At 53.2% G+C, this 20,783-nt stretch overlaps 1 protein-coding gene across 3 annotated transcripts; it reads left to right on the forward strand.

The window, feature by feature from the left end:
* The first annotated feature begins 7,247 nt into the window (after positions 1-7,247).
* SLC25A45 (solute carrier family 25 member 45) lies at positions 7,248-14,001 on the forward strand. 3 transcript variants are annotated; one of them, XM_007170938.2, is made up of 6 exons: positions 7,248-7,404; positions 8,810-8,858; positions 9,048-9,114; positions 9,438-9,623; positions 12,186-12,444; positions 12,597-14,001. In XM_007170938.2, exons 1-6 carry the CDS (start codon positions 7,368-7,370, stop codon positions 12,842-12,844), a joined length of 846 nt encoding a protein of 281 aa, XP_007171000.1. In that variant the 5' UTR covers positions 7,248-7,367; the 3' UTR covers positions 12,845-14,001. The 3 variants fall into 3 exon arrangements, 2 of the variants coding, with proteins under 2 accessions (XP_007171000.1, XP_007171001.1); XM_007170939.2 differs by lacking the exon at positions 9,048-9,114 and having other exon boundaries at positions 8,810-8,853; XR_009009147.1 differs by lacking the exons at positions 7,248-7,404; positions 8,810-8,858; positions 9,048-9,114; positions 9,438-9,623 and having other exon boundaries at positions 12,338-12,444; positions 12,583-14,001.
* Positions 14,002-20,783: the final 6,782 nt, after the last annotated feature.

The following is a 20,783-nucleotide window of genomic DNA, read 5'->3' on the forward strand; positions in this document are numbered from 1 at the left end:
GCAGAGGCGGAGGAAGCGCCACACACGGCCCCGCCTCTCCGGCCCGCAGGAGCCAATCGGAGCTCGGAGCCGCCGCGCACGCGCCCTGCCTGCCGCCCACGCGCTCACGCCCCTTGACCGCTCGCGGCTATCGGGGTCTCACGCCTCCAGCTTCTTGTGGCTGCGTTACGAAACTGCCTCGCCACCTACCCGAGTGACTGGGGGGCCAGTGGCCCACACACACGGGTCCCGTCTATTGGCCGGTAACAGGGTGTGGCGAAGGTTCAAGGAAATCGGGAATGGGGGCGCGAGCTCTGGTGCTCAAACGCGTGTGACGTTGGGCCGGTCCCCTCACCTGCAGAAGGGAGATGCTTCGTGGGTGCGTATCATGGAGTCACACTGTGCTGGGCGTTGGGTAAAGGTGACGCAAGCCGCCGCCTGTACTGCAGCGCCTCGAGGCCGTGAGGGGTGATAGGCTGTCCGCGGTGGTCAGGAGACAGGGTCCCTGTCCCGGCTCATCCTGGACAAGCCCCTTCGCCTCCGGGCCTCAGTTCCCTCTGTAAAATGAAGAGGTTGTACTCAATGACCTCCAGAGATCCTCAGATTACATGTCAGAAATCCAGGCTGGGCACACCTGTTATTCCAGGGAGCAGTCACATGAGCCTTCACTATCTTGGACACACAGCCTGGGACACCTTGCGTCGTTCGCAGGCTGGGAGAGGCATTGGGGCCCCGAAGAAGCAGGTGTGAAACCACTTATCCCCAGGGTCATGTCACTAACATGTATGTCCTGGCAAGGCCAGCATGTGTGTGCTTGAGGTGTAGAGGTGCCTCAGAGAGAAAAACAGGTCCATACGGCGCCTTCCTAAGCCAGAGTAGCCAGAGGTTGTTCTAAGTGACAACAATGGGCTGGGGGATCAGGAGGGTGGGGGGGTGGGAGGTAGAGGGCTCGCCCTGCCCTGATTCCAGCGCATTGGAAGGCAGCTCCAGCTCCTAACCCAGTCCAAGTTTCCTCAGTTTTTGAAACAGCTCTTTGCCTGCCCTGCGGGACCCACACTGCCCCACGATTGGCCCATTACATCATGTTTTCCTTCCCAGCATGATCTAAGGACTCAAGGAAGCTCAGATGTGAGCAGTGGGAATCGGCATCTCCCTCCAGGTTCTCAGCTCTGGGACAGGCCACAGTGGCTTGGTGGCCTCCCTAAACCAGCTGGACTGAAGTGTGAACACAGTTCAGTGTGTTGAGTGCTTACTGGGTGTGCGGCCTGGGCTGGGGCAGAGGATGGAGACCTGGGTGAGACGTGGCCCCTGCCCTCAGGGGTTTCACTGGGGAGTGGAGGGAGAGAGGAGAGAGAAAGAAGCCCAGGAGAGATGCATATTTATTTATTTAATTAAATATTTATTTATTTGGTTGCACCGTGAGGCATGCGGGATCTAGTTCCTTGACCAGGGATGGAACAAGGGCCTCCTGCATTGGGAGCGCGGAGTCTTAACCACTGGACCACCAGGGAAGTCCTGAGAGATACATGTTTAAAGCTACATAAGATGACAGAATTGCCTTAAGAGTTATAAAATGTCACAAGCAGGAAGAGCAGCGTCCTCAATTCCTGAGCACCTACTGTACTTTCCCATGTGTTTCCTCATGTCATCCTCATGGACCTTGGGAGTGGAGATGAGAACAATAGTAGCTGCCATTTGCGGAGCATATACAATGTGCCGGACCCTTTTCTAAGTGCTTTAATCTTTATAACACACTAAGTTAAGAGGTGAGTATTATATTTCCATTTTATGAGAAAACAGGATCAGTAAGGTTCAGTAACAAAGCTGACGTCTGGCAGTACGTGTGGTGGTGGTGAGGAGACTGGAACCCAGATCCAGCGGGGAGCGGCGCTGGAAGAGATTCCTGAAGGCATTCCAGGTAACGGGAGGTGTGGGAGCATGGTTAGGACACCATGGAAGCCCTGGGCCATCAGAGCACAGCAGGTGGGAAGGTGGGGTTGCACCTGGGGGTTGGGGCATGAACACCAGGGGTAGGGCTGTGGTGGGTTTAGCAGCCAGTGAGGCCATTTTGGAGGTCGTGAGCCACAGAATGTCAAGATCAGAGCTCTGCTCCGAAAGACAGAGGGTCAAGCTGGTGGAACTTGCTGGAGGATTGGAGAACTAGTCAGGGGTGGGGCTGCCCTTCTGCCAGCCTCTGGGGAGTGGCAATGGGTCTCCTTTGAGCTGGGGAGGTGTGGGATTAGAGAAGAGAGTGGGATCCATTCTGAAGTGACAGGGCAGCCTGAAGGCCTTTAGAGCCAAGAGGCCTTAGACTCAGCAATCTGCTGGGCTGGTCCTTTACTTTTGCAAACAGTAAAGGCCCACGGAGGGATTGCCCAGCATCAATCAGGAGACAATGAGCTGCAGAACTAGGATAACAGCCCAGCTTCCGCGAGAGACCAGTACTCGGGAAGGTCTTTGGGGGCAGCCCCAGGGGCCCTGGGCAGCTCCAGGGGGAGGGGGTCAGAGACGGAACCCTGCTTCCTAGAACCTGTCCACCCACGAGAATGTGGTGGGGGTGGATGTGTTCTGCTTTGGCAGCAGCGGGAGAGGAGACGCATCAGCAGGACTGGTCCTTGGGCATTTGATGGGAAACTAAGAGCTGTAAGAGATCTGCAGGGGCAGATTGGGGCTATTCGGAGGACTTTACATTCTTTGGGTCCTGTTGGAGATGGGGACAGAGAATTGGAGACCCAGGGCTGGCTGCAGGGCAGCCCACTAATGCTGTTCCCTCACTTGTCCACTCATTCATTTCTCCTTCATTGTCTACGCTGTGCCACACATAGTTCTAAGCCTTTAAGATAACATTAGTGGACGAAACAGCCAGAGGTCCCTGCTCAGACAGACAACAAGTTAATTGCATAGTGTGTCAGAAGGTGATGAGTGAAAGAAAAGGTTGGACCAGGGAAGGGACACCTGGAATGCTGGGCAGGTGGGGCAGATGGCAGCATTCAGCGAGCCAGTTAGGGCGGGCTTGCTGCGCAGGTGAGTCTGAGCCCAGGCAAGAGGAGGCCGACTGGAAGAGGGAGCAGCCCGTGTGAAGGCGGGGGGGCGGGAGCCTGTTGCAAGAAGAGAAGGAAGCCAGTGTGGCCGGAGGAAGTCAGAGAGCAGGGGTGGCACCTCGAGGGCACTTGGAGCCTAGGAAGGCTTTGGTGTTTTTGTTTTTTGGGGGTTTTTTTGATGGCGACGCGTGCCTTGCGGGATCTTAGTTCCCCAAGCGGGGATGGAACCCATGCTCCCTGCAGTGGAAGCGCGGAGTCTTAACCACTGGACCACCAGGGAAGTCCCTGGAAGGCTTTGGTTTTGACTCTGAGCAGGATGGGGCCATTGCAGGGTGTGGAGCAGGGGAGAGACACAGTCTACTTCAGTTTCAACTGTGTCATCTGAGTGCTGTGGAGGACAGACTGGAAGGGGAAGTGGGTGGGTGGGAGGGACAGTGTGGGGGCAGGGAGGGCAGCTGTGGACAGGAATCCGAGTGGAGGTGATGATGGCTGCGGGCCAGGGCAGTAGCAGTGGAGGAGGTGAGGAGGGGTTGGATTTGGGATCTGTTTGGAAGGTAACACGAACGCAGTTTCCTCACGGAATGGTGGTGAGGTTGAGAGAAAGGGAGGGGTCAAGGTGACTCCAGGGGTTGGTGACACGTTTGGGGACTTCATAGCTTTCTCTGGGCAGTGGTGCCTGAGCCCTGGATCTCCGTGCCCTTGAGAGAAGACACCCTCCTCCTCAATCCCACCCCAGGCCCCAACTTCCCATCATTCCTGAGAAAAGAAATCTGACGGAATATTTTATGGCTGTTGATGTGAAGAACGTGTTACATCTGTACGGCACCATTCTCTCCGCGTTTGCAGCCAAACCTGCAGTCAGCACCTTGCCTGCGTCCACGGGTCTGCCCCCTTGTCCTGCCCCATGTTCCGGTAGCACGTGTGCATCCCACCCTGCCACCACATGCCCACCACTGCTGTCTCCCGGGCCTTACGTCATAGGAATCGATGTGAGGTTGCCAGAGAAAGTCAGGAACATGGCCCTGGATGATGTGGTCCTGAACATGGACACTTAACAAAAGAAATGCTCACATATTGAGGTGTGGGGAAGTCATGCTGGCTTATACCTGAGTTAACTTGAATTTGATGCGAACTAGAACAGCCTGTTTGTGGCCTATCAAGCATACACTGTACATCTGCTTTAATTATTAGAGAAAAGGGTACATTGACCAGAAGTAAAGAATGTCCACATTAAAAATAAAGATTAGGTGGGCTTCCCTGGTGGCGTAGTGGTTGAGAATCTGCCTGCCAATGCAGGGGACACGGGTTCGAGCCCTGGTCTGGGAAGATCCCACATACCGCGGGGCAACTGGGCCTGTGAGCCACAACTACTGAGCCTGCGCGTCTGGAGCCTGTGCTCCGCAACAAGAGAGGCCGCGACAGTGAGAGGCCCGCGCACCGTGATGAAGAGTGGCCCCCGCTCGCCGCAACTAGAGAAAGCCCTCGCACAGAAACGAAGACCCAACACCGCCAAAAATAAATAAATAAATAAATAAACTCCAATCTCTAAAAAAAAAAAAAAAAAGTTGTTTAAAAAAATAAAAAAAATAAATATTAGGGACTTCCCTGGTGGTCCAGTGGCTAAGACTCCACGCTCCCCATGCAGGGGGCCCGGGTTCGATCCCTGGTCAGGGAACTAAATCTCGCATGCCGCAGTTAAGAGTTCACATGCTGCAACTAAAAATCCTGCAGGCTGCAACTAAGACCTAGCACAGCCAAATAAATAAATAATAAATAGAAGATTAAGTTCCTCCCTTCCTGGGACGCCAATGCTGGTGCTCCTTCGATGATAAGTCTCACTTCCCAGGTGCCAAGGCCACACTGACTCTCTGCGTATGTGCTGATCTGTTTTTTTGAAACCATGAGGAATGTATCCCTGACTTGTTTGATGTTCTTTGTTCTGACAAGACATAAAACTGTGCTGAAAACCATGCTTCTCCGGAGCAGTCCCTCAGAGTTATCTGAGAGGCTGTCTTCTGGGCTATAGTCCTCAGTTTGGCTCAAATAAAACTCTTTTCAATTCCTGTTATAGATTGTGTATTGATTATTTTCATCGACAACACTAACACCTGGAAACCCCCTTTAATGACCTCCCAAGCCTCCCAAATGACATGGGAGCAGAGAACCTCAAAGTGTGTGCCTGGCCACAGATCACCCGGCTGCCCTGGGCGGCTGAGGCTGGAACCCGGTTTAGAAGATGCCAAAGCCTGTGCTGGCTTCCACTCCATGTACACTGCCCCCCTTCTGGGGCAGAGAAAGATGACAGAGTAGGAAAAATAAAAATACCAGACACTTAGCGGAAAACACAACAGGTGAGCAATCATCTGATTTATAAAAAGAGGCAACGAATTTTTTCTTTTCTTTTTTTTTTTTTTTAATTAGTTTTGCTTTTTTTTTTTAATACTTTATTTATTTATTTAATTTATTTATTTATGACTGTGTTGGGTCTCAGTTTTCGTGTGAGGGCTTTCTCTAGTTGCGGCAAGTGGGGGCCACTCTTCATCGCGGGGCGCGGGCCTTTCACTATCGCGGCCCCTCCCGTTGCGGGGCACAGGCTCCAGACGCGCAGGCTCAGTAGTTGTGGCTCACGGGCCCAGTTGCTCCGTGGCATGTGGGATCTTCCCAGACCAGGGCTCGAACCCGTGTCCCCTGCATTGGCAGGCAGACTCTCAACCACTGCACCACCAGGGAAGCCCACGAATTTTTTCTTAATTGAAGTATAGTTGATTTACAATGTTGTGTTAGTTTCTGGTGTACAGCAAAGTGGCAACAAATGTTTAAATGATACAAAATAGCATTTTCAAAACAAAGAGTAACTGTATTTAACCATACTCAGTTCATAACAGAGCAAGAAGGTGAGTGGAATAATCATTCATGCTGGGACTTCCCTGGTGGCACAGTGGTTAAGAATCCGCCTGCCGGGGCTTCCCTGGTGGCGCGATGGTTAAGAATCCGCCTGCCAATGCAGGGGACACGGGTTCGAGCCCTGGTCCGGGAAGATCCCACATGCCACGGAGCAACTAAGCCCGTGTGCCACAACTACTGAGCCTGTTCTCTAGATCCCGTGAGCCACAACTACTGAGCCCACACGCTACAATTACTGAAGCCTGCGTGCCTAGAGCCCGTGCTCTGCAACAAGAGAAGCCACCGCACTGCTCCCGCTCGCCGCAACTAGAGAGAGCCCGTGCACAGCAACAAAGACCCAACACAGCCAAAAATAAATAAATAAATAAAAAAAAAAAAAAAAAAAAGAATCCAGCTGCCAATGCAGGGGACACGGGTTCGAGCGCGCTGGTCCGGGAAGATCCCACATGCTGCAGAGCAACTAAGCCCGTGCGCCGCAACTACTGAGCCTGTGCTCTAGAGCCCGCGAGCCACAACTACTGAGCCTGCGTGCCACAACTACTGAAGCCTGCGCGCCTAGAGCCCATGATCTGCAACAAGAGAAGCCACCGCAATGAGAAGCCCGTGCACCGCAATGAAGAGTAGCCCCCGCTCACCGCAACTAGAGAAAGCCCACGCGCAGCAACGAAGATCCAACGCAGCCAAAAATAAGTAAATAAATAAATTTATTTTAAAAAAATCATTCATGCTATAGCACTTGTTTAATGAACTGACGACAGAGGAAGTTGGTCTAAGGAAGCAGAGAGGAAGGGAGGGATTCAGGTCCCTGTCCTGTCAGTCTGGGTTGTTGTCCGAAGAGAAGTGGGAAGTCATAGCCTGGTCACCCCCAGGCAGAGAGACACACTACCCTTTATACACCGAGTCCCCAGCCTTCCCCCGGGGAAGAGCCATGGGGAGGGGAAGGCGAGGGAGGCTGTTTCTGACACACGCAAGGGAGTCAGTCGTAAACAACCCCTGGAGAAGGCGGCTTTGGGCCCCGGTGAGTCACTCCTCCCTGCTGGGCCTGCCTCCCAGTGGCCAAGCACCACCGCCGCGGGCCTTGCTTGGGCCGGGCCGGGCTGGCTTCTTAAACCCTGGCTGACTGAAGCAGCCCTGGAGGGGCCCCACCAGCGCCTGAACCCAGCTGCCAGGCCTAGTCACACTGCGAGGCCATTGCTGGCTGGCAAGGGGGGTCAGGCCACCGTGGGCCATCCTCCCTGCCCTGTGAGATTTCAAGCTCTGCACAGCTCCAGGCCACCAGGCCGCCTGCGTTGGCTAGCTTCCCGTCCTGGTCTTGGCACCGGGCCCTCACCCAGGGTTAAACATTAGTAGCAGATTATCAGTCCAGGGTCAGGGGGAGGGTGGAATTACACTTTCACCAGCGTCCCCTCTGCTGGAGCCGCCAGTGCCCGCCCCTGCCAGACAATGCCCGTGGAGGACTTTGTGGCCGGCTGGATCTCTGGTGAGACACTTTTCTTCCTTCTGTCATAGCAACCCCAATTACGGGTCATTTCCTGGGGAAGGTGGGTGACATAGGAGGAGCTGAAGCCAAAGTCCTGGTGGCCTTGGAGCACCCAGAGCCAGCCGTCCTGGAGCCTCCTGGGAGTTGCTGGAGGGGAGAGGAGAGGAAGGCGCAGGTGGGCGGGTGCTGCTGCCCAGTCCCCAGGCTGCCCCAACAACCTGGATACCTGCCAAGTGCCCAGGTGCCATGCTGAGCGCTCCCCCAGACGCACCTGCACCGCCGGAGCCATTTTCCAGGGCTCAGAAAGGAAGTTCACCTTTGACCTCACCTGCTGTCCTGCATTCCCCTCTGGGCCTCTGCCCTACCTGGCAACGTGCCCTGAGGCCAGCTGTGCTGTGGACCCAGTCCAGCGTCTGGGTGACATTCCTCTCTGCAGAAAGAGACATCTGAACCTGCCTCCCGGGGCTGTGACCTCACCGAAAGCTCAGGGACCAGCGTCCGCTATGGAGGGCAGGACCAGGAGGTGGGGAGACGTTGGGGGCTGGGCCCTCCTCCCCTGGTGCCAGTAAGACTCCTCTAAGGGGGCCTCCCTGGTGGCCCAGTGGTTGAGAATCCGCCTGCCAATGCAGGGGACACGGGTTCGAGCCCTGGTCCGGGAAGATCCCACATGCCGCGGAGCAACTCAGCCTATGCGCCACAACTGCTGAGCCTGCACTCTAGAGCTTGCGAGCCACAGCTACTGAGCCTGTGCACCACAACTACTGAAGCCTGCACGCATAGAGCCCGTGCTCCGCAACAAGAGAAGCCACCGCAGTGAGAAGCCCGCGCACTGCAAGGAAGAGTAGCTCCCGCTTGCCGCAACTAGAGAAAGCCCACGCACAGCAACAAAGACCCAACACAGCCAAAAAAAAAAAAATTAATTAAAAAATTAATTAATTAAAAAAAAAATAGACTCCTCTAAGGGCCCCCAGCTCTGCACTGCCGGCTGCAGGGCAGAGCGCTGGGAGGGCCGGTCCGGCATCAAGGCCCTGCCCTGGACAGCAGGAGGGAGCCGAGCTGGCAGCGAGGCAGGAGCCCCGGAGTCCCCCAGTTAGATGAGTCAGCAAGATGCTCGGGTGTCGGGTCTGGGCGAGGACATTGGGCGTCTGGGGTTGGCTCCTCCCCTCTGCCTGTGCTCCCTCCAGGCAGGGCCAGGGTCCTCTCCGCTGTCCCCTGTCCCCACACCTTCCTAGCCCAGTGCCTGGAGTGGGGGAGGGTGCAAGGGGCAGCTGGCGTTTCTTTGGAGTCTGGCAGGCAATCCCTGCCCTGCTTCCTCCTGCCTGAATCCCGCTCTGCTCTGGGTACAAACTTGCTTCCTCGGCCTGGCCCGAGGGTCCTCACTCACAGCACCTTCTTGTCACCACAGGAGCTCTGGGCTTGGTCCTGGGACACCCCTTTGACACTGTAAAGGTGAGTCTAGGGGAGGCACCCGAGGAATGAAAGACGTCGCCTGAACCAGACATCAGGGAGAGAGCAGGGCCTGGCTGACGGAGGCTCTCTCCCGCTTCTCCTGCCCTGCTGGCATCCCGCTCAGAGGGGCCGAGGGATGAGCTGGGCAGGATGCCCAGCCTGCCCACCTGCTCTGTCCTCCCTGTCCGGGTGCAGCTGCAGACCCAGACCACATACCGGGGCATCGTTGATTGTATGGCCAAGACTTACCGCCACGAGTCGGTGGGTGGCCGGCTTTTTGGGGGGCTTTGGGGCGGGAGACCCCTGGGCAGTCGGTGCCAGCTTCCTTCTCCCCTCCCCGCCCACAGAACTCTGCCCATGCAAGAGAGAAAGAAGACCCAAATCTGGGGCCCCTGGGGGGCTGAGCAGTAGCTTAATGCCCCCAAAGTGGAACTGAGGCCTCCCCCAGCCTTAGCCTGCTTCCACCTCCCTGTGGCCGGGCCCAGGAGCAGTTTCCAGCCAGAGGAGGCCCTGCCAGGCCCAGAAAGGGCAAGGGTGAGGCTCCCACAGCACCCACCCAGCTAGTATCCCGTGTCTCTCTGCAGCTGCTGGGCTTCTTCAAGGGAATGAGCTTCCCCATTGCCAGCATAGATGTGGTCAGCTCTGTCCTGTTCGGGGTCTACAGCAACGTCCTGCTGGCACTGACGGCCACCTCCCACCAGGAGCGGTGGGCCCAGCTGCCCAGCTATACGCACGTCTTCATAGCCGGCTGCGCAGGGGGGTTCCTGCAGGTGAGGGGGCGGCATGGGGGCACGTGCACACACTGGGGCAAGCGCATGCACTCGTGGTCACATACACAGGCACAGGCATAGTGATGGCCAGTTCACTCCTTTCCCTCCCATGCCCCTCTGGCGACCCACGGCTGCAGACCCCAGGCCTTCCCAAGGGGAACACGAGATGCTGTGGGAGAACTGCCTGCTCCTGGCTGCTCCCCGTGACCCTGACTGGCTGAGCTGTGGCCTTCCAGGCTGCAGGTCTGGAGGGGAGGGTCATGGAGAACAGAGGGGGCAAAAGGTAGAGAGAGCTGGGGTGGGGGGGAGACAGCGCCAAGAGGACGTGATGGAGAAGCAGTTGATGCCACCCTCTGAGGCTGGCAGGGCTTGCCCACCTCTGGAGGGGTCTGCTTCCATCTGTGAGCCTCACCCGGGGCCTGTCCACAGATCTCGCTGGGAGAGGCTCAGGGTGTTATAATCATTAAGTGACTCTAATCATTTGGTTCTGGTCTTTGTTCTCAGCGCTTAAGGACTGGGCTTTAGAGGGGTGGGGTGGAGGGAAGAGGGGCCTCCAGGCAGCAGGGGGATCCCCGGCTAAGTGGGGGCCTGAGCTCAGAGGCAGAGGGCGTGTGCCTGGCTCCATCCCACCATCCAGCCAGGGCCCTAGGTCACCCTCTACTCGACACCTGCCCTGATGCTCCTGTACACGTACCAAGGCAGAGAGCAAGGGCGAAGGACAGAGTTAGGAGCTCACTAAATGAATTAACCATTCATGAGACCCAAAAGGCCCTGGCTTTGCTTCTGCTCCTTGTGTGGGGCTCATGCCTGCATATTTCCCAAGCCCTGAGACCTGCACCCCACAAAAACAACGAAGAGAAGGAGCCCCCAGGCTAAGTGGCCTGAGTTAGGCTCAGCCGGGCCCAGCTCCTCCGTCCTCCTCCCCTCTGGCTCCTTGGAAAGCAGAACAGATGGCAGAACTGGGGCCTGTCGGGTCACTGATGGGGATGGGGTCCAGGGACCGGCTGGAGCCCCGTTTGCCACCAAGCGCACAGCTCTGGTTAACAGCGTCTTGGAACGGAAAATGTACTTTCACGTGGAGGTGGCGAGGAAGACTCTGTAGCACGGGCCAGGGAATGACAACCTCTTTTGTGTACAAAAGTTGCTTCTGACTCGGCTAAGGCTGACACCGTTGTACAGAGCAGCAACGTCTGATGTCCCCACTGCCCCTGTGGGCACAGGATGGGGAGGGGACGGGCCGTAGCCCGCCCAGCCATTTTCTCACCCCCAGGAGCTTACCCCCCGGAGCAGCCCTCAGCTCAGCACTGCCCGCAGGCTCTGCTGGGAGGGTGCCATCAGGGCGCCGTCTCACAGGGGGGACCCCAGCCCACTGCCCTTCCTGCAGGGGAGGAAATAAGCAAACTGCCACCCTCTAAGGATCACCAGAGCCAACCGCCAGCCTCCACCGCCATCAGCCGTCTCCAGGGCTGAGGAACTGAGCTTGTGTACCTTCCACGAAAGAAAAAAACAAAAACCACGTAAGTCCATAAATGATATGCTAAGCTCAGCTTGGACCTCAGTTCTCACCTGAACTTTCACAGCTGATCTTGACCTAGTTGCGTCCCTGACCCACACCTCGGCCCCTCCCCACAACCTCCCTCCACGTCCCCAGCACTAACATGACCCCGAATCTGTGTCCTGTCTGCCCCAGCCAGGTGATAAAGTTCAAGGACCCGCAGATCCCACCCTGTCACCCACCTTCTGCTGGGACACTAGCGCTTGGGGGTTTGCGAGAGGCGCTTCTCCACCCAGGGGCCTCTGAGAAGTGTCCTGCAGGAGGTGGGGAAGGGGGAATCTATGAAGTTGAGGTGCCCTCCTTACCCCTGGGGAGGGGTCAGTCCCCTGCTGTTTCGTGGGCACAGACTGAAAGACTGAATCCCTTTTTTTTTTTTGAACCTGAGCCACGGCAATGAAAGCGCTGAGTCCTAACCACTGGACTGCCAGGGAACTCCCCTTTTTTTAAAAAATTAATTAATTTATTTTTTATATTTATTTTTGGCTGTGTTGGGTCTTCGTTTCTGTGCTAGGGCTTCCTCTAGTTGCGGCAAGTGGGGGCCACTCTTCATCGCAGTGCACTGGCCTCTCACTATCGCGGCCTCTCTTGTTGCGGAGCACAGGCTCCAGACGCGCAGGCTCAGTAGTTGTGGCTCACGGGCCTAGTTGCTCCGCGGCATGTGGGATCTTCCCAGACCAGGGCTCGAACCTGTGTCCCCTGCATTGGCAGGCAGATTCTCAACCACTGCGCCACCAGGGAAGCCCCGGAACTCCCTTTCTTAAGCACCGCATGCATGCCAGCAAGTTCGCCCGAGGGGAGGGGCAGTGTCCCTTGCTGGCAGGGGCCTGATGCTAAGGGAGGGGGCTCTGGCCCAACCCCCACTGCACGTGGGAGAGGCTGAGAGCGGGCGAGATTCTGACGGAACATGCTGCCCTGGCTGCCCACTGCCTTCCCCCCGTTAAGATCAGAGGGAGGGACTGTTCCCGCCCAAAGCTCCACCCAGGCCCTTCATGCTTCTTTCCCTACAGGCCTACTGCTTGGCCCCTTTTGACCTCATCAAAGTCCGGCTACAAAACCAGACAGAGCCCAAGGGGAAGTCAGGGAGCCCCCCACCCCAGTACCGGGGGCCCGTGCACTGCGTGGCCTCCATCTTCCAGGCCGAGGGGCCCTGGGGGCTGTTCCCGGGAGCCTGGGCCCTGACGCTGCGGGACAACCCCATCCTAGGAATCTATTTCGTCACCTATGAATGGCTGTGTCGCCAATTCACGCTGGATAGCCAGAACCCCAGTAAGCGAAGTGGCATGAGAGGGTGGAGGACAGAGAGGAGTGGGGGAGGGGAGCTGGACTGAGCCCTGGAGGATGGGGAGGCAGCCTGCGGATGCGGGAGGATGCTTCGTTCCTCAGTCTGACCCCCCTCCCCCCCAGTTCCTCTACCCCAGGCTCGGGCACAGTGCTGGTGGCAGGGGGCTCTGTCGGCGTCACCTCCTGGGTCACAGCGACCCCCTTAGACGTGATCAAGTCTCGGATGCAGATGGTGGGGCTGAGGCAGAGGGTGCACTGGGGGCTGCTGGACTGCATGGTGAGCAGCGCCCGGCGGGAAGGGCTGGGGGTCTTCTTCCGGGGGCTCAGCATCAACAGTGCCTGTGCCTTTCCTGTCAACGCTACGAGTACCTACTCCCGGGGATGAGCCTGGCTGGGTGACGAGCTCCCCAGTGAGACCACCGCCCACCTGCCCAGATTGGAGGCCAAGTTGAAAGCACCAGCTAGTGATTCTGATGCCAGAGGCTGAGCCCCTCTTTATCAAGGCACCTCCAGCACGCAGAGGGGCCGGGGAGATGCCTCGGGGAGCAGAAGGCCCGGGGACCTGGACTCCACCCAGATTCCAAGGCTGGCGTGGGCCTCCCAGCAGCACGTGCCTTGATTCCTTTGCTTCCTGAGTCTGTGAAGTAAACTCACAGCCAGTGGCGCTGGTGACATTCCAGCCCACACACTCGCAGAACTTCTGCTTGGCTGCCTGGTGCTGACCACCTAGCTCCCCGGATTCTGGTGACACATCCTCACCTGCCTCTCCCTTCACTTCCTTTCCAGCCTCTCCCCGCATGACTTGAGGGTAGCCCGGTCTCCTCTAGTCCAGAATCCTTCAGTGGCTCGTCACCCTCAGGAAAAAGCCCAAACTCCCCCTCCTCCTGGCCTCCCCTTCCCCCCAGCTTGCTTCTCCCTCTGTTCTCAGGCAGCCAAGTCCTGCTTGAGGTCCCTGAACAAGCTGTGCCCTCGCCTCCCACCCAGAAGGTCCGTTCCCTCTGGGCCAGCAGTGGGCAGTGCCTGCAGGGTGACTCCCCCATCCCTGGGGCTGAGCGGCTCCAACCCAGGCTGAGCACTGTCTCCTGGAGCCCTTCCTCTGCTCGCCTCCTCCTGCCCAGAGCTGACTCTGGGGTTCGCAGACCTCTCTGCTCGCCCCCATGCCTTGATCATAGCCTTCGCCTGTGCTTTATTATGGTTGTGGGTTTACTTCTCAGCTCCCAATTAGACTGGGTGCTCCCTGAGGTCAGGGGTCATACTTCTGATCGTTTCCCAGCACGGAGCCCAATGCTTGAAGCAGCCCAGCAAGTGCTTGTTAAATGAAGTGCACTCCCGACCTCTGGCCCTGAATCCAATCACCACACCCCTGTCTCCACTGAGAGGTTTGCCTGTCCGGGCCCCTCTCGGGGTCTCCAGTGCAGTAGTGTCTGCCTTGCCCATCAATGGCACTTGTTTTCTTTACCCGTCTTAACTGCTAAATGGGAATTAAAAACTGGCTGAAATTGTTCACTTAATTGGCAATAAAGTGAGCAGAGTTTGTACCCACTCATGTCCTGATGTGGTCTGAGATCAAACTGGGCCCCCCTCATGGTGACCTGAACGCCTGGAATTCCTGCCATTTACTGGGACTCCGTATAAAAACCATCACGGTGTTATCATCACAGTTTACACAGGAGGTGGCCTTGGCTCAGGGACAGTATGTAACCCGCCCCAGGTCTCACGGCTGGTATGTCACACAGCTCGCCTGGACGCATCTGAGCCTCCACCTCCAGAGCCTCGTTGCTCTGCTACCCTGCTCTGCCTGGGGCTTGTGACAGTCCCCCACGAGTCACCTAAGTTCAATTTCACGCGGGCTCGACGTACAGCCTCAGCCTCCCCACGTACTCCTTGGAGCTCTTGTTTACTGGATCGTGTGTCACAGACGGTGGCATTCTTCCCTTCTTCCATCGTCATAGCGTGGCCGCAGGGCACGTGGCTGCAGAGCGAGGCTACGTTCCCCTCAGTGGGAACTTGTGCTTGGGTTCTTGCTAGAGAAATGTGAGCAAAAGTGACGCTTGCCAGCTCATGCAGCTCAATAACAAAAAAACAACCCAATCCAAAAATGGGCAGAAGACCTAAATAGACATTTCTCCAAAGAAGATATACAGATTGCCAACAAACACATGAAAGAATGCTCAACATCATTAATCATTAGAGAAATGCAAATCAAAACTACAGTGAGATATCATCTCACACTGGTCAGAATGGCCATCATCAAAAAATCTAGAAACAATAAATGCTGGAGAGGGTGTGGAGGAAAGGGAACCCTCTTGCACTGTTGGTGGGAATGCAAATTGATACAGCCACTATTGAGAACAGTATGGAGGTTCCTTAAAAAACTAAAAATAGAACTACCATACGACCCAGCAATCCCACTACTGGGCATATACCCTAAGAAAACCACAATTCAAAAAGAGTCATGTACCACAATGTTCATTGCAGCTCTATTTACAATAGCCAGGACATGGAAGCAACCTAAGTGTCCATCATCGGATGAATGGATAAAGAAGATGTGGCACATATATACAATGGAATATTACTCAGCCATAAAAAGAAATGAAATGGACGTATTGGTAGTGAGGTGGATGGACCTAGAGTCTGTCATACAGAGTGAAGTAAGTCAGAAAGAGAAAAACAAATACTGTATGCTAACACATATATATGGAATCTAAGAAAAAAAAAAAAAGGTCATGAAGAACCTAGGGGTAAGACGGGAATAAAGACACAGACCTACTAGAGAATGGACTTGAGGATGTGGGGAGGGGGAAGGGTAAGCTGTGACAAAGTGAAAGAGTGGCATGGACATATATACACTACCAAACGTAAAATAGATAGCTAGTGGGAAGCAGCCGCATAGCACAGGGAGATCAGCTCAGTGATTTGTGACCATCTAGAGGGGTGGGATAGGGAGGGTGGGAGGGAGACGCAAGAGGGAAGAGATATGGGAACATGTGTATATGTATAACTGATTCACTTTGTTATAAAGCAGAAACTAACACACCATTGTAAAGCAATTATACTCCAATAAAGATGTTAAACAAACAAAAAAAAGTGACGCCTGCAAATTGCCCATCGCTTGCTTAAAAGGAGATTCCTGACTGTTGGCTGGAAATGGTGACCCCTGGGGGCCACTGCTAAGGATACAGGAGGCGCCTGGAACCCAGGGACTCTGGGAGCACAGCTGACTGTCCACCCTGGGCTGCTGCCTTCTGACGTCTCTGTAGCCTTCACCCGAACTAACACAGTAGGTAAGGGTCTGCCCATTTCGAGGTCAGGGGTAATCCCAGCGTGGCCCATGGAGCAGTAGCATGAGGACTTCCTGGGGGGGGGGTTAGTAATGCAGAATCCCAGGCCCCACCCTGGATTGACAGAATCAGAATCTCCGAGGTTGGGGCCCAGGAATCTGCATTGTACAAAGCTCTCCCTGTGACTTTTACACACGTTAAAGTTTAAGAAATGGTGTTCTGCACTCTATGACATAAATCACAGCAAGATCCTTTTTGACCCACCTCCTAGAGAAATGGAAATAAAAACAAAAATAAACAAATGGGACCTAATGAAACTTAAAAGCTTTTGCACAGCAAAGGAAACCATAAACAAGACAAAAAGACAGCCCTCAGAATGGGAGAAAATATTTGCAAATGAAGCAACTGACAAAGGATTAATCTCCAAAATTTACAAGTAGCTCATGTAGCTCAATATCAAAAAAACCCAAACAACCCAATCCAAAAATGGGCAGAAGACCTAAATAGACATTTCTCCAAAGAAGATATACAGTTTGCCAACAAACACATGAAAGAATGCTCAACATCACTAATCATTAGAGAGATGAAAATTAAAACAACAATGAGGTATCACCTCACACCAGTCAGAATAGCCATCATCAAAAAATCTAGGGGCTTCCCTGGTGGCGCAGTGGTTGAGAATCTGCCTGCCAATGCAGGGGACACGGGTTCGAGCCCTGGTCTGGGAAGATCCCACATGCCACGGAGCAGCTAGGCCCGTGAGCCACAACTACTGAGCCTGCGCGTCTGGAGCCTGTGCTCCGCAACAGGAGAGGCCGCGATAGTGAGAGGCCTGCGCACCGCGATGAAGAGTGGACCCCGCTTGCCACAACTAGAGGAAGCCCTCGCACAGAAACGAAGACCCAACACAGCCAAAAATAAATATAATAAATAAATAAAAGATTACTATAAAAAAAAAAAAAATCTACAAGCAGGATTTCCCTGGTGGCGCAGTGGTTAAGAATCCACCTGCCAATGCAGGGGACACAGGTTCGGGCCCTGGTCTGGGAAGATCCCACACGCTGCGGAGCAACTAAGCCCGTGTGCCACAACTACTGAGCCTGCACTCTAGAGCCCGCGAGCCACGACTACTGAGCCCGTGTGCCACAACTACTGAGCCTGCGCCTAGAGCCTGTGCTCCGCAACAAGAGAAGCCACCGCAATGAGAAGCCCAGGCACCGCAGCAAAGAGTAGCCCCTGCTCACCGCAACTAGAGAAAGCCTACACGCAGCAACAAAAAAGACCCAACGTAGCCAAAAAAAAAAAAAAAAAGAAAAAGAAAAAAAATCTACAAACAATAGATGCTGGAGAGGGTGTGGAGAAAAGGGAACCCTCTTGCACTGTGGGTGGGAATGTAGATTGATACAGCCACTATGGAGAACAGTATGGAGGTTCCTTAAAAAACTAAAAATAGAACTACCATACGACCCAGCAATCCCACTACTGGGCATACACCCTGAGAAAACCATAATTCAAAAAGAGTCATGTACCACAATGTTCATTGCAGCTCTATTTACAATAGCCAGGACATGGAAGCAACCTAAGTGTCCATCGACAGATGAATGGATAAAGAAGATGTGGCACATATATACAGTGGAATATTACTCAGCCATAAAAAGAAACGAAATTGAGTTATTTGTAGTGAGGTGGATAGACCTAGAGTCTGTCATACAGAGTGAAGTAAGTCAGAAAGAGAAAAACAATTACCGTATGCTAACACATACATATGGAATCTAAAAAAAAAAAAAAATTGGTTATGAAGAACCTAGGGGCAGGACAGGAATAAAGATTCAGAGAATAAAGATGTAGAGAATGGAGTTGAGGACACGGAGAGGGGGAAGGGTAAGCTGGGACGATGTGAGAGTGGCATGGATTTACATGTACTACCAAATGTAAAATAGATAGCTAGTGGGAAGCAGCAGCATAGCACAGGGAGATCAGCTCAGTGCTTTGTGACCACCTAGAGGGGTGGGATAGGGAGGGTAGGAGGGAGACGCAAGAGGGAGGAGATACGGGGATATATGTATACGTATAGCTGATTCACTTTGTTATAAAGCAGAAACTAACACACCATTGTAAAGCAATTATACTCCAATAAAGATGTTAAAGAAAAAAAAAAGTGTGTTCTGGATGCTTCTTTTTTTAAAATATTTATTATTTATTTTATTTATTTATTTTGGCTGCACTGGGTCTTAGTTGCAGCACACGGGAGCTTCACTGAGGCACGCAAACTTCTTAGTTCCAGTATGCGGACTCTTAGTTGCAGCATGCAGGGTCTAGTTCTCCCACCAGGGATCAAACACGGGCCCCCTGCATTGCGAGCATGGAGTCTTACCCGCTGGACCACCAGGGAAGTCCCTGGATGCTTCTAACAGAAGAAATACACTGCCCATTCTAGCTGAGGAAGTTATGAGTCTGATGGAAGTGACTCAGACTCCAGTTCTGGTGGCCTCCACTCCTGCACAGATCCAGGAAGCCTATGTTCCTGGTGTGAAAGAACAGGGTCTGTCTGAGACAGTCACTGCCCTTTCTGTGCCCCATTTTCCTCTGAGATCCCTTCCAGCTGGTCCATCTTTGGGCCCCAGTGGCCAGTCCAGGACCATCATGGTGCCAGGGATTTTAGGCCGGACACAGCAGTGCTGGGGAGCAGTTACTGGAACATCTCGGGGGAGTTGGTGGCTGGTTCAAAGGGAGCAAACAGTATGCATGTGAAACAGAAGGTGGCTCTTAGAAACGGGGCAAGGAGGGATCAGGAGGTCAGAGCGGTCCTCTGTAGTTTGTCATTTCTCACCACATTACCAGCTAGCAAGAGAATAACATTTAAAAATCCTTTTTTGATTTTGTTTTTTTGGTGTTTTTTATAGTAATCTTTTATTTATTTATTTATTTTAAAAATATTGTTATTTTTGGCTGTGTTGGGTCTTTGTTTCTGTGCGAGGGCTTTCTCTAATTGTGGCAAGCGGGGGCCACTCTTCATCGCGGTGCGTGGGCCTCTTCACTATCGTGGCCTCTCTTGTTGCGGAGCACACGCTCCAGACGCACAGGCTCAGTAGTTCTGGCTCACGGGCCTAGTTGCTCCACGGCATGTGGGATCTTCCCAGACCAGGGCTCGAACCCATGTCCCTTGCATTAGCAGGCAGATTCGCAACCACTGAGCCACCAGGGAAGCCCTTGATTTTGTTTTAATTAAATCCTTTTGGGGGCAGAAATGATGCCTGTAAGCTTGCCTTTGCACTGCTGGGCATGGGTTTCTGTCTCCTCTCTCTGGTTCTGTCCAGAGGCATCTGTGCAGGGGCTGGAGCTCCTTTTCTTTATGCGCCTCATTAGAACCGGAGAGAATGGCCGGCACCCCTCGGGCCGTGCAGTCACAGGCCTGAGTTGCTTCCACTGGTCTATGGCAAGGGCTGCTAGTTGGGCCCGGAGAACAGTGCTGCAGTGAGGTGAGGGTTAAGCGTGGCATGATTAGTGAGAAAACAACTCACTCCTCTTGGAAAGGAGGATGGAAAGACAAACAAAGATCACGCAGGAAATGGCCGAAGATATTTTAAAAAGCCAGATGTTTTTACATCAGCAGGGTCTCAGATTACGCCTGTTAAATTCCTTAAGGAATTAATAGATGTTATTAGAGGTCATCATTATTTGAGACTCAGAGAGGAGTCCCTGAGAGCGAGGAAATAGTAAATGAACCTGCTTTGAGGTTGAAAATGGAGGTGGTGTCTGAGGGTCACGTGTAAAGGTTTTTTTTAAAAATACATTTATTTATTTATTTATTTTTTGGCTGCGTTGGGTCTTTGTTGCTGTGCACGGACTTTCTCTAGTTGCAGTGAGCGGGGGCTTCTCATTGTGGTGGCTTCTCTTTGTTGCGGAGCACAGGCTCTAGGCACGAGGGCTTCAGTAGTTGTGGCACGCGGGCTCAGTAGTTGTGGCTCGTGGGCTTAGTTGCTCCGCGTTATGTGGGATCTTCCCAGACCAGGGCTCGACCCACTGTCCCCTGAGTTGGCAGGCGGATTCTTAACCACTGCGCCACCAGGGAAGTCCCACATAAAGGGTTTATAACTTGGGCAAACATGTTAAATAGCGTCTCATTGGATTCGTGTCATCGAATGTTACACTTATTTTTACAGCACCGATCACAGTAGGAGAAATTGCAGGAGACTAATTTACATGTATAGTGACATGAGGGCTACATGTGTCTAAAGCAACTAGATTCCAAACCATTATAACATGATTTTAAAACCATTGCTAAATTTGCAAGAAGTAAGGGAACTTCCCAAAGACCCCTTCAAAACAAGGAAGTGAGTGTAAACCGCATGTTGGAACTGTGCAGCCCTTGGGGCAAATGCTAACACTGCAACCTTGAAGATTAAAGAAACACACAGAAGACTAGACTTTGGCCCAGACATTAAGGTAGCTGAACCCAAGATTCATAAATTAAGTCAAGATCCTGGAAGGGGCTATACCTTTAGTGAAAGAGTAGACCAGAAAAGCTCCACCCACCAGTAAAGGGAACCTACAAAGAAAACTGCCTCTCCCTGTCGTGGGAAAAAATTAAGAATAAGATGGGCTCCTGTGAACCACGGTACCTGCTACCACACTGTCCTTCAGCTCTGGGACACCTTCCCCCGCCAGAAATTAATTTATCATGATGGTAGTGCCACCTTGTGTCTGGAAGGAGTAACTACAGGCTTTTCTAAAGGAGCGCCCCCAAATCAGGATCTTCAGGTTTTCCAGGGATTAAATGCAACCAATAAAAAAATTCCCACCACAAAAAAGTGGCCAGAGCCACAAGGAAAAAAGAGCCACCATGAATTCAGGAGAAACAAAAGCAACAGATTTATCTCCCCAAAGATTTCAGATGTTAGATTTATCAGATACAGAATGTAAAATAACCGTGCACAAAAGATCTAAATATATAAAAGAATTAAAAGAGAAGAAACAAGACAGTATAAAAATGACTATATATATATATATATATATATATATATATATTTTTTTTTTTTTTTT

This window comes from Balaenoptera acutorostrata, chromosome 9 (assembly GCF_949987535.1).
Source record: "Balaenoptera acutorostrata chromosome 9, mBalAcu1.1, whole genome shotgun sequence".
In the NCBI taxonomy this organism is placed as follows: domain Eukaryota; kingdom Metazoa; phylum Chordata; class Mammalia; order Artiodactyla; family Balaenopteridae; genus Balaenoptera; species Balaenoptera acutorostrata.

Coding starts and splice junctions, on each gene's coding strand:
- SLC25A45 (XM_007170938.2), top strand. CDS start 7,368: ATGCCCGTGGAGGACTTTGTGGCCGGCTGGATCTCTG. Junction 8,859..9,047: donor TTTGACACTGTAAAGGTGAG/TCTAGGGGAGGC, acceptor TGTCCGGGTGCA/GCTGCAGACCCAGACCACAT. Junction 9,115..9,437: donor AGACTTACCGCCACGAGTCG/GTGGGTGGCCGG, acceptor GTCTCTCTGCAG/CTGCTGGGCTTCTTCAAGGG.